Source organism: Nerophis ophidion, linkage group LG15 (genome assembly GCF_033978795.1).
Source record: "Nerophis ophidion isolate RoL-2023_Sa linkage group LG15, RoL_Noph_v1.0, whole genome shotgun sequence".
NCBI classification, from domain to species: Eukaryota; Metazoa; Chordata; class Actinopteri; order Syngnathiformes; family Syngnathidae; genus Nerophis; species Nerophis ophidion.
In genome coordinates this window covers 10,913,147-10,925,937 of record NC_084625.1, presented here as the reverse complement: position 1 = coordinate 10,925,937, position 12,791 = coordinate 10,913,147, and the positions used below count along the sequence as shown (strand labels likewise).

General features: G+C 42.5%; 1 protein-coding gene across 2 annotated transcripts in view; it reads right to left on the bottom strand.

The window, feature by feature from the left end:
* The window catches only part of spata13 (spermatogenesis associated 13), a 94,760-nt gene that overhangs the window by 8,038 nt on the left and 73,931 nt on the right, over positions 1–12,791 (bottom strand). For both annotated transcript variants that reach the window (XM_061921501.1, XM_061921502.1), the window contains 4 exons: positions 9,408–9,640; positions 9,115–9,244; positions 3,558–3,933; positions 1,105–1,179 (listed from right to left, as the gene is read on the bottom strand). In XM_061921501.1, the coding sequence (XP_061777485.1) occupies positions 1,105–1,179; positions 3,558–3,933; positions 9,115–9,244; positions 9,408–9,640 (814 nt within the window). The remainder of the gene's footprint in view (positions 1–1,104; positions 1,180–3,557; positions 3,934–9,114; positions 9,245–9,407; positions 9,641–12,791) is intronic.

The following is a 12,791-nucleotide window of genomic DNA, read 5'->3' as shown; positions in this document are numbered from 1 at the left end:
AGCTGGCGTGCACATCACTTGTGCACGCCAGCTTTCCGAGACTCTTATTTTGTTAGCGCAGGCAGCATGAAGCAGGGCTTTTATTGTGAAGATAGGAAATGTGCAGTCGGCCTTTAGAGTTTTGACGGAAGGGATGGCGCGAAAGTCGGTTGAAATAAAAAGTGTTTCTCGCCTTCCTCTCTGTCATTTTTTCATAATAATGAACTGGCAGCAGCCAGCGTCATCTCACAAGATCCTCGGGTGCCGTGAATGTCAATCAAGCAAGCTACGGAATTTGCCGCCAATGTTTTTCTTGTAAAGTGTATGGAAGCTGGATGAATTAGATGCCAAAAACCAACCACTTTCATGTGGTATTGTACAGAAAGGACAACTTTTTTTCTCCTCCATTTGAAAATGTGGGCGTTATCATCATTACTGTCTGATTCCAATCAATGCAAGTCATCAGAATCAGGTAATACACCAACTTATATTCTTGTCTTTGTGAAAGAAAGACATCTATATGTGTTACACATGCTTGTATTATCATTAAACACATTTAACTTGTTTACAAAAATGTCTCTTTCATAAATAAATAAATAAATATAAATGATATATATAAATGAGGTAGATCCCCTCGAGTTGGTCAATTGAAAAGTAGCTCGCCTGCAGAAAAAGTGTGGGCACCCCTGGTTTAGTTCATCCTCCTTATATTCAAGATCGTCATTTGTCCCAAAGTAGTCTTTGCGGCCTCTCATGACTATCAATCAATGTTTATTTATATAGCCCTAAATCACAAGTGTCTCATAGGGCTGCACAATCCACAACGACATCCTCGGTTCAGAGCCCACATCAGGGCAAGGAAAAACTCAACCAGGTGGGATGACAATGAGAAACCTTGGAGAGGACCACAGATGTGGGTGGACCACCCAATGTTTTGTACCAATTACAGTAAATGTTATACTCATTGCGGACCCTGCCAAGCTTTAATGTGCAGCTCTTGCAAGGTAGCATCTAACAACATGCTAAATGACATGTTTTTGGTATGTGTAATGATGAGGGTTGCCCTGGCCCCCAAATGACTAAATAAGTCCCTGAACAAATGGAAGAAGAAAATTGTCTACTTACTTTTGATCTTGCCTTGTTTGGCTCTCCTGGCATTAGCAATAGCTTGTTTTCTTTGCTCCTCGCTGATTTCTATTCCTGCAAAACAAAGCAAACATCTTTAAATAAGGTTGATGCAGGTTTCAACAGATCTACTTGTATGCCCTTTAATGCGAATTAAAACTAATTTAATGCCCAAGTTCTACTGCAGGTAGTTATTATATACACACACACACACACACACACACACACACCGTACAATATGGACTTTAAGCCACTACCTTTTAGGCTTATAGATGGGTGCACCTGATTTATAGATTTTTCTTCACTTAGCGCCATAATGCAAATAGTTTTTATTAAACACATGCAAAGAACCTTAAAGGTTGTGTTATTTTTTGTGCTAGGGCGCCATCTTTTAGACGAGTTTGCTCACTGCAGGTGCTGCTGTGTGAATGTGAAATCCTGCTGTTTAAAGCTTTGAACCGGAAGTAGAAGTGCTGTTTCGTCTCCTAGTCGTCCATAGCGTTTCTATTAGTGTTGATTCTTCCGAGCAACGTTTGCAAAGTTTACAATATAACTAAAACAATTATTCTTAACTAAACCATTCCATGTGTGATGTCAGTGGGAGTGTTTTATGCACATTTGTACGCGCTATTGTAATGTAATAAAGCTAGAGTCGTTAGCATTAGCCCATATGCTAAAATGTTTACAAGCGTCTTGTCTTAGTATTATTGTATTACAATGGCATTCTTCTTGTATTGTTTCAGTTTCACAAATTCCTCAGTGAATTTACCAAAACTTCACCGTGGCGTTATTGAGTCTGTTTACCTGATTGGAGAGCTAGCTTTCGCAGCCAATGGGTCCATGACGATGACTTCTGTTTTGTTTGATCAGCCGTTTTACTGCCGTGTTACAGGCACTGTTTGGAAACAATTTCTGTGCAAATAACTAATTTTACAACTTATATATCAGCGGCTTTCAGCCCGGCGCGACAAATATATGGGAAATATTTTCTTCTTTTAATATTTTATGGGTGCAGCTTATATATGGGGCCGCATGGCGTAGTGCTGGGGTGCTCAAAGTGCAGCACAGGGGCCATCTCTGGCCTGTGACTTATTTGTCATTGGCCCGAGGCACATTACACACACAATGAGAAAAATCTAAAATGATGAAATCAGCCAATAATAGTCACAAAGCTTTGTTTTTAAAAAACAAAACAAAAGTATGTTTTTTCTCATATAGACACAGTATGTGTGTTTATTATATACATACCTAAATTTACATGTATGTAAATACTTTTGTGTACATAAATATGCATAAACATACATAAATATCCATCCATCCATCTTCTTCCGCTTATCCGAGGTCGGGTCGCGGGGGTAGCAGCCTAAGCAGGGAAGCCCAGACTTCCCTCTCCCCAGCCACTTCGTCTAGCTCTTCCCGGGGGATCCCGAGGCGTTCCCAGGCCAGCCGGGAGACATAGTCTTCCCAACGTGTCCTGGGTCTTCCCCGTGGCCTCCTACCGGTTGGACGTGCCCTAAACACCTCCCTCGAGAGGCGTTCGGGTGGCATCCTGACCAGATGCCCGAACCACCTCATCTGGCTCCTCTCGATGTGGAGGAGCAGCGGCTTTACTTTGAGTTCCTCCCGGATGGCAGAGCTTAGGGAGAGCCCCGCCACACGGCGGAGGAAACTCATTTCGGCCGCTTGTACCCGTGATCTTATCCTTTCGGTCATGACCCAAAGCTCATGACCATAGGTGAGGATGGGAACGTAGATCGACCGGTAAATTGAGAGCTTTGCCTTCCGGCTCAGCTCCTTCTTCACCACAACGGATCGATACAGCGTCCGCATTACTGAAGATGCCGCACCGATAAATAAATAATAAATATGCATATATATACATACATGCATATGTATATGTGAATATACATATATATATCGAAGTATACATATGTATGCATACATACATACATATACATATACACATACAACATACACATACACATAAAACATAGGATCTTGGGCTCGAAATGGTTGGCCACCACTGGCGTAGTGGGTAGAGCGGCCGTGCCAGAAACCTGAGTGTTGCAGGTTCGCTCCCCGCCTATTGACATCCAAATCGCTGCCATTGTGTCCTTGGGCAGGACACGTCACCCTTTGCCCCCGGTGCCGCTCACACTGGTGAATGAATGATAGGTGGTGGTCGGAGGGGCCGTAGGAGCAAACTGCCAGCCTCGCTTCCCTCAGTCTACCCCAGGGCAGCTGTGGCTACAAATGTAGCTTACCACCACCAGGTGTGAACGAATGATGGGTTCTCACTTCTCTGTGAGCACTTTGAGTATCTACTAATAGAAAAGCGCTGTATAAAATCTACTCCATTATTATTATTATTATTACAGTATATACCGGTGTGCTCTATTGTCCACAAAATACGGTAAAACCTTTAAATGCTTTTTAATGACATTGTTGCTCACCCATCTCTTGGTCCTCCTTGACTCGCTGTCTCTCGTCGGCGAAGGCCTGCAGCCACCTCTGCTTGTCCTGCGGCTTCCTGCAGCACAATACGCACACGAACTCCAGGGTGGAGGCGTTACGCAGCCGCACGGCGTTCCTCAGGCTCAGGCCCAGGTCGGCGTCCCGCCCGTCGGGCACGTCCACCACCTCGGTGTGGTCCATGTCCAGCCGTCCCCGGTAGTAGAGGAGGTCCCTGCGCAGGACGTCCTTCTTGCAAAAGACCAGCTGGTGGTCGAAGAGGAAGAAGCTGCGCTGCTGCACTTTGCCCTGTCGGAGAACTCGGGTCAGCTCTCCCGAGTGGATGAGCTGGGAGCTGCGCACCAGCACGTCAGGTCCCTGCAGCGCGGAGACAATCCAGATGAATCCGGGCCACAAACAGCTCAAGGTAGAATAATGTGGTTTGTTTTAGACATTTTTATTAACAAGTTAGTGAAGTGAATTATATTTATAGTGACTCAAAGCGCTTTACATAGTGAAACCCAATATCTATTTTTTTTTTTTACATTTAAACCAGTGTGGGTGGCACTGGGAGCAAGTGGGTAAAGTGTCTTGCCCAAGGACACAATGGCAGTGACTAGGATGACGGAAGCGGGATTCGAACCTGCAACCCTCAAGTTGCTGGCACGGCCGCTCTACCAACCGAGCTATACCACCCCACAAGTTACATGAAATGGGAAACTATGATGATTTGAAATCTACGTTTAAAACACTTCCTTGTGGTCTAGGTCAGGGGTTTTTAGCCTTTTAAACTTTGGCACCCACAACAATCGTATTCAATTAATTATTAATGGTATTCAACCTTGTCAAATTATATGAAATCATGTGTTCATCTCAAATATTATTTACTGAACCTTAAGCTTGGGTCAGGCTGATAAGAAAAATAAATACTACCATCCATTTCCATCCGCTTATTTCCTTCGGGGTCGCGGGAGGCGCTGGCGCCTATCTCAGCTACAATCGGGCGGAAGGCGGCGCACACCCTGGACAAGTCGCCACCTCATCACAGGGCCAACACAGATAGACAGACAACATTCACACTCACATTCACACACTAGGGACCATTTAGTGTTGCCAATCAACCTATCCCCAGGTGCATGTCTTTGGAGGTGGGAGGAAGCTGGAGTACCCGGAGGGAACCCACACAATCACGGGGAGAACATGCAAACTCCACAGAGGATTGAACTAAGGACCTTTGTAATGTGAGGCAGACACACTAACCTCTCTTCCACCGTGCTGCCCAAAATAAATACTACTTATATTGCATAATAAGGTGCTTATAAAGAACTGATGAAAAATAAATAAGCCTTCATGCTTTGATTTCACAATTTTGGGACTTATGCAGATCCCACAAATACACAAAAATAGGTATGAATACCTTTCCACTACGGAGCAGCCAACTCACTCAAATTTTTACACTTAAATAGCAATCTTACTTTTGATTTTAATCGTATTCAATATTTACACCTGACCTACTTACGGTTTACAAACTTTTCAATTTATATGAAAGCATGTGTTAATCCAAAGATTATTATGAAGGTTTAGGTCAGGCTGATTGCTAAATACTAAACAAATATACTGCAGTGGAAGGGACCCATAAAAAACAGATGAAATGTACATTTATGTACAATTATGCAGTACTAAAATCAATACATTCTAACTAAATCAACAGTAATAATTAAAGTGCAAATAAAAATGCAGCTTCACCACTTTAGTCATATTTTTTACACTTAAGAAACTTGCCTCTGACTTTAGTTGCAGACTTCTGTTTTTTTTTTAATATTGTCATTACTGCCACAAGTGGTGGAAAAGTGTATTACAATCAGGAATGGTTACCCTCCAATTTGAACCGGTACCAGTACTCAATGGTACCAATTTTCGGTACATTTGTGTGTGTTAATGAAAAATAATTGTTTTTACAATAAAATAAAAAAAAATATTGCAAAGTTTAAAAATTAACTAATTATGAATGCACCTGGGGATAGGTTGATTGGCAACACTAAATTGGCCCTAGTGTGTGAATGTGAGTGTGAATGTTGTCTGTCTATCTGTGTTGGCCCTGCGATGAGATGGCGACTTGTCTAGGGTGTACCCCGCCTTCCGCCCGATTGTAGCTGAGATAGGCGCCAGCGCCCCCCGCGACCCCAAAAAGGGAATAAGCGGTAGAAAAAAGGATGGATGGATGAATGTGAGTGTGAGTATTGTCTGTCCATCTGTGTTGGCCCCGTGATGAGGTGGAGACTTGTCCAGGGTGCACCCCGCCTTCCGCCCGAATGCAGCTGAGATAGGCTACAGCAGCCCCCCCGCAACCCCAAAAGGGACAAGTGGTAGAAAATGGATGGATGGCTGATAACTGCTGCCCACAGAAAGACGTGCTTTATGCCACTCATATGTCTCATTTTGACCACCAAATGTTTTATACTGTGTATAAATGCACAAAGGTGAGCTTTGTTAATGTTATTGACTTGTGGAGTGTTAATCAGGCATATTTGGTCAGTACATGACCGCAAGCTAATCCATGCTAACATGCTATTTAGGCTAGCATCATTACGCCTCATTTGTAGGTGTATTTGAGCTCATTTAATATCCTTTACTTATGTCCTCTGTGTTTTTAATTTATATTTGCATGTCTCATGACGCATTATCTGTATGTAACATTGGCTGCATTTCTGATAGTTGTTTGTGTGCCATGTTGTTCCAGACCATAGCAAACGTTACCCAGCTTGCAAAGATTGTAATAAATCCATTAGAATAAGACAGCCTGCTGTTTTCTTTAACTTGGACACACACATCTATAACTTTGGTCATTCTAAGCCAGTCATTTCCAGGAGATGTCTCACCCTCTAAGAACCCACCATATTACTAATGTTCAATGTTGTAAAATGTGTAGAATAAATATTACATTTCTGTCAATTAAGATTTGCATCAGCCTGCGACACAATCATTTTGATAGTAGGCTAATATAGACACATCAGGTGTTGCATTCATTATAACACTTATATAAGGCGCTCACTTTTCTTGCGGGTCAAGACAATTTTTTTTTACTGTATTTCTGATCTAATATGGCTCTTTCAACATTTTGGGTTGCTGACCCCTGTCCTAACTAGAGATGTCCGATAATATCGGACTGTCAATATTATAGGCCGATAAATGCTTTAAAATGTAATATCGAAATTATCGGTATCGGTTTCAAAAAGTAAAATTCATTACTTTTTTAAAATACAGCTGTGTACACGGATTTAGGGAGAAGTACAGAGAACCAATAAACCTTAAAGGCACTGCCTTTGCGTGCCGGCCCAGTCACATAATATCTACGGCTTTTCACACACACAAGTGAATGCATCATACTTGGTCAAAAGCCTTACAGGTCACACTGAGGGTGGCCTTATAAACAACTTTAACACTGTTACAAATATGCGCCACACTGTGAACCCACACCCAACAAGAATGGCAAACACATTTCGGGAGAACATCCGCACTGTAACACAACAGAACAAATACCCAGAAACCCTTGCAGCAATAACTCTTCCGGGACGCCACAATATATACCCTACCCAAACACCCCCTACCTCAACCTCCTCATGCTCTCTCAGGGAGAGCTTGTCCCAAATTCCAAGCTGCTGTTTTTGAGGCATGTTAAAAAAAATAATGCACTTTGTGACTTCAATAATAAATATGGCAGTGCCATGTTGGCAGTTTTTTCCATAACTTGAGTTGATTTATTTTGGAAAACCTTGTTACATTATTTAATGCATCCAGCGGGGCATCACAACAAAATAAGGCATAATAATGTGTTAATTCCATGACTGTATATATCGGTATCGGTAATTAAGAGTTGGACAGTATCGGAATATCGGCAAAAAAGCCATTATCGGACATACTTGGTCAAAAGCCTTACAGGTCACACTGAGGGTGGCCTTATAAACAACTTTAACACTGTTACGAATATGCGCCACACTGTGAACCCACACCAAACAAGAATGGCAAACACATTTCGGGAGAACATATGCACCGTAACACAACATAAGCACAACAGAACAAATACCCAGAACCCCTTGCAGCAATAACTCTTCCGGGACGCTACAATATATACCCTATCCAAACACCCCCTACCTCAACCTCCTCAGGCTCTCTCAGGGAGAGCTTGTCCCAAATTCCAAGCTGCTGTTTTTGAGGCATGTTAAAAAAAATAATGCACTTTGTGACTTCAATAATAAATATGGCAGTGCCATGTTGGCAGTTTTTTCCATAACTTGAGTTGATTTATTTTGGAAAACCTTGTTACATTGTTTAATGCATCCAGCGGGGAATCACAACAAAATTAGGCATAATAATGTGTTAATTCCATGACTGTATATATCTGTATCGGTAATTAAGAGTTGGACAGTATCGGAATATCGGCAAAAAAGCCATTATCGGACATACTTGGTCAAAAGCCTTACAGGTCACACTGAGGGTGGCCTTATAAACAACTTTAACACTGTTACAAATATGTTATAAACAACTTTAACACTGTTACAAATATGCGCCACACTGTGAACACACACCAAACAAGAATGGAAAACACATTTCGGTAAAGCATACGCACCGTAACACAACAGAACAAATACCCAGAACCCCTTGCAGCAATAACACTTCCGGGACGCTACAATATATACCCTACCCAAACACCCCCTACCTCAACCTACTCATGCTCTCTCAGGGAGAGCATGTCCCAAATTCCAAGCTGCTGTTTTGAGGCATGTTAAAAAATTAATGCACTTTGTGACTTCAATAATGATTTTGGCAGTGCCATGTTGGCAGTTTTTTCCACAACTTGAGTTGATTTATTTTTGAAAACCTTGTTACATTGTTTAATGCATCCAGTAGGGCAGGGGTAGGGAACCTATGGCTCTAGAGCCAGATGTGGCTCTTTTGATGACTGCACCTGGCTCTAGGATAAATCTTAGCTGACATCGCTTAACACGATAAGTAACGGATAATTCCTCTGGTAATCACAGTGTCAAAAATAACGTTCAAAATATAAAACATTCTCATGCATTTTCATCCATCCATCCGGTTTTGTACCCCACCTGTTCAAGAAGTCGCATTAATGGTAAGAAGTATTTTTTTAAATTTTTGGTTAGCCTCTGAATATTAATGTTATTAAAAAGAACAAGAGACTTATTATACTCTAAAAATGTTGGTCTTTCTTAAAAATGCACGCATATAGTTGTATTCAGTGTTAAGAAAATAAATTACATCGCTCTCACGGAAATACTTTTAAAAATAATTTGCTTGTATGGCTCCCTCAGCCAAAAAGGTTCCCGACCCCTGCAGTAGGGCATCACAACAAAATTAGGCATAATAATGTGTTAATTCCATGACTGTATATGTCGGTATCGGTAATTAAGAGTTGGACAATATCGGCAAAAAAGCCATTATCGGACATCCCTAATACTAACCCTTTCTTCATGTCTTTTACCGAGAGTTCTTTCACACCGTAACTTTTTCAAAAAGAAGTTGGAGCATACAAGTCACCTCCCAGCGGAGAATGGCCACCTTCCAGTGGGCGATGGCGTCGATGCTCTCCAGCCTTCTCTTCTTCTCGTTGATCAGACTGGCCACCTTCTTCATGGCCTCGTACGCGTCGCTCACGCCACAGTAGTCACTGCAGCACGTGGGAAATAGAGAGGAATGAGTCAGGAAGCATACTTATGCTATAAAGTGTCATCATGCGATCCGTCCATGTCCTGCAGCCTCCTTTGAAACACATTTGAGGAGGCGTCTGGGCATGCTGTAACATTAGCGCGGCATTGATGACTGAGGCGTACCTGTGGCCCTTGGGGGTGTACTTGAGCAGCTCGCCCAGCTGCAGGGGGTACTTGCAGATCTTCTGCACAGGTGTGAGCAAGAAGCCGGCGATGGAGATGTCGATCATCCGCTGCTGGAGGCGGCAGATCTCAAAGAATTGCTTGTATCGGCCGGACTTCATGAGGCGCTGCAGCTCGGCGCAGGCTGCTGGGTGAGTGTTGCAGTACTCCGAGTAGATGGAGAAGCCTTTGCCCTGTGGGACAGAATTGATTGATTGATTGATACTTTTATTAGTAGATTGCACAGTACAGTACATATTCCGTACAATTGACCACTAAATGGTAACACCCCAATAAGTTTTTCAACTTGTTTAAGTCCACGTTAATCAATACATGGTACAAATATATACTATCAACATAATACAGTCATCACACAAGTTAATCATCATAGTATATACATTGAATTATTTACATTATTTACAATCCGAGGGGTGGGATGAGGAGCTTTGGTTGATATCAGAACTTCAGTCATCAATAATTGCATCAACAGAGAAATGTGGACATTGTACAGGCAGGATGATAGTGAGTTCAGATAGCATAAGAACAAGTGATTTTAGAAGTACATTGAGTTGTTTATAATCGGGGATGATGGGATGTGATTGGAAGGAGGTGTAGGTGTTGGTGTGGAGGTTTGGTGTTGAAGTTGCCTGGAGGTGTTGTTTAGAGGTTTAGATATAGAGATTGTACTTACTTTTATACCTGTTGGGAGTGCATTCCACATTGATGTGGCATAGAAAGAGAATGAGTTAAGACCTTTGTTAGATCGGAATCTGGGTTTAACGTGGTTTGTGGAGCTCCCCCTGGTGTTGTGGTTATGGCGGTCATTTACGTTAAGGAAGTAGTTTGACATGTACTTCGGTATCAAGGAGGTGTAGCGGATTTTATAGACTAGGCTCAGTGCAAGTTGTTTGACTCTGTCCTCCACCCTGAGCCAGCCCACTTTGGAGAAGTGGGTTGGATTGAGGTGTGATCTGGGGTGGAGGTCTAAAAGTAACCGGATTAGCTTATTCTGGGATGTTTGGAGTCTAGATTTGAGGGTTTTGGAGGTGCTGGGGTACCAGGAGGTGGAAGCGTAATCGAAGAAGGGTTGAATGAGAGTTCCCGCTAGAATCCTCAAGGTGCTTTTGTTGACCAGAGAGGAGATTCTGTAGAGGAATCTTGTTCTTTGGTTGACCTTTTTGATCACCTTGGTTGCCATTTTATCACAGGAAAGATTAGCCTCTAGAATGGAACCTAGGTAGGGGATCTCATCCTTCCTGGTGATAACAATGTCACCCACTTTTATAGTGAAGTCACTGACCTTCTTAAGTTTGATGTGGGACCCAAATAGGATGGATTCCGTTTTACCTAAGTGTATGGATAGCTTGTTGTCAGCGAGCCAGGTGCAAATATTGAGGAGTTCAGCACTAAGGATTTGTTCCACCTGTGACTTGTCCTTGCCGGATACCAGCAGGGCCGAGTCAGAAGATGTTCCGCTTGGCTTGTTAGGGCCCGAGTGGCAAAGCTCCATGCAGTATTTTTCTCTAACTTCTATCGTCATTTTTAGGTCTTTGACTGGCAAAAAAATTGACATTTTGTGGGTGTCGAACACAATTCAAAATGACTACTAGCGGCCCCTTGAAAATAAGTACAAATTAGCCCCTGCTATCAGATTCATGTATCGTCTCAAAAATTGCTGGAGAGAAGTGAAGTGAATTATATTTATATAGCGCTTTTCTCAAGTGACTCAAAGCGCTTTACATAGTGACACCCAATATCTAAGTTACATTTAAACCAGTGTGGGTGGCACTGGGAGCAAGTGGGTAAAGTGTCTTGCCCAAGGACACAACGGCAGTAACTAGGATGGCACAAGCGGGAATCGAACCTGAAACCCTCAAGTTGCTGGCACGGCCACTCTACCAACCGAGACGTCCGTGCACGTAAATAATAAAAAAAGACATTTTAAAAGTCAGCCATGTTGGTTTCTGTCGGCCCAAAACAGGGGTTTTATGTCAACTAACTCCTCCAACAGACTTTGACCAAATGAGTGGCGGTTAAAAAAAACCCAGATACTAGACAAATGGGCGATGATAAACTGGCCATGGATGAAGTGCTGGCTGTCCAGAGTCGGGACCCGGGGTAGACCGCTCGGGATGGTCTCCTGCTAGCCCCACTATGGACTGGACTCTCACTATTATGTTTGATCCACTATGGACTGGACTCTCAGTATTGTGTTGGATCCACTATGGACTGGACTCTCACACTATTATGTTAGATCCACTATGGACTGGACTCTCACTATTATGTTAGATCCACTATGGACTGGACTCTCACTATTATGTTAGATCCACTATGGACTGGACTCTCACTATTATGTTAGATCCACTATGGACTGGACTTTCACTATTATGTTAGATCCACTATGGACTGGACTCTCACTATTATGCTTGATCCACTATGGACAGGACTCTTACTATTATGTTAGATCCACCATGGACTGGACTCTCACACTATTATGTTAGATCCACTATAGACTGGACTCTCACTATTATGTTAGATCCATTATGGACAGGACTCTTACTATTATGTAAGATCCACCATGGACTGGACTCTCACACTATTATGTTAGATCCACTATGGATAGGACTCTCACTATTATGTTAGATCCATTATGGACAGGACTCTTACTATTATGTTGGATCCACTATGGACTGGACTCTCACTATTATGTTAGATCCACTATGGACTGGACTCTGACTATTATGTTGGATCCACTATGGACTGGACTCTCACTATGATGTTAGATCCACTATGGACTGGACTTTCACTATTATGTTAGATCTACTATGGACTGGACTTTCACAATATTATGTTAGACCCACTCGAAGTCCATCGAGGATGTCGTAGTGGTTTGTGTAGTGGTTTGTGCAGCCCTTTGAGACACTAATGATTTAGGGCTATATAAGTAAACATTGATTGATTGTATCCAGTCAACCCTAGAGGGGGGGGTCACCCACATCTGCGGTCCTCTCCAAGGTTTCTCATAGTCATTCACATTGACATCCCACTGGGTTGTGAGTTTTTCCTTGCCATTATGTGGGATCTGAACCGAGGATGTTGTTGTTACTTGTGCAGCCCTTTGAGACACTTGTGATTTAGGGCTATATAAATAAATATTGATTGATTGAGGAATTTGGCCTACGCTTTAGGCGCCAAACTTTATTCTGATGGTTCGCTGCAGAACTTTCAACATTCATGACTCGGCTCCACAAATGGAAATCCTGATCAGAACTGGTACAAATGCCATGACAGCATAAATAAAGTGCTGGATCAGTCAGTACCTACTCGTAAGTATTCCTAGTGGGC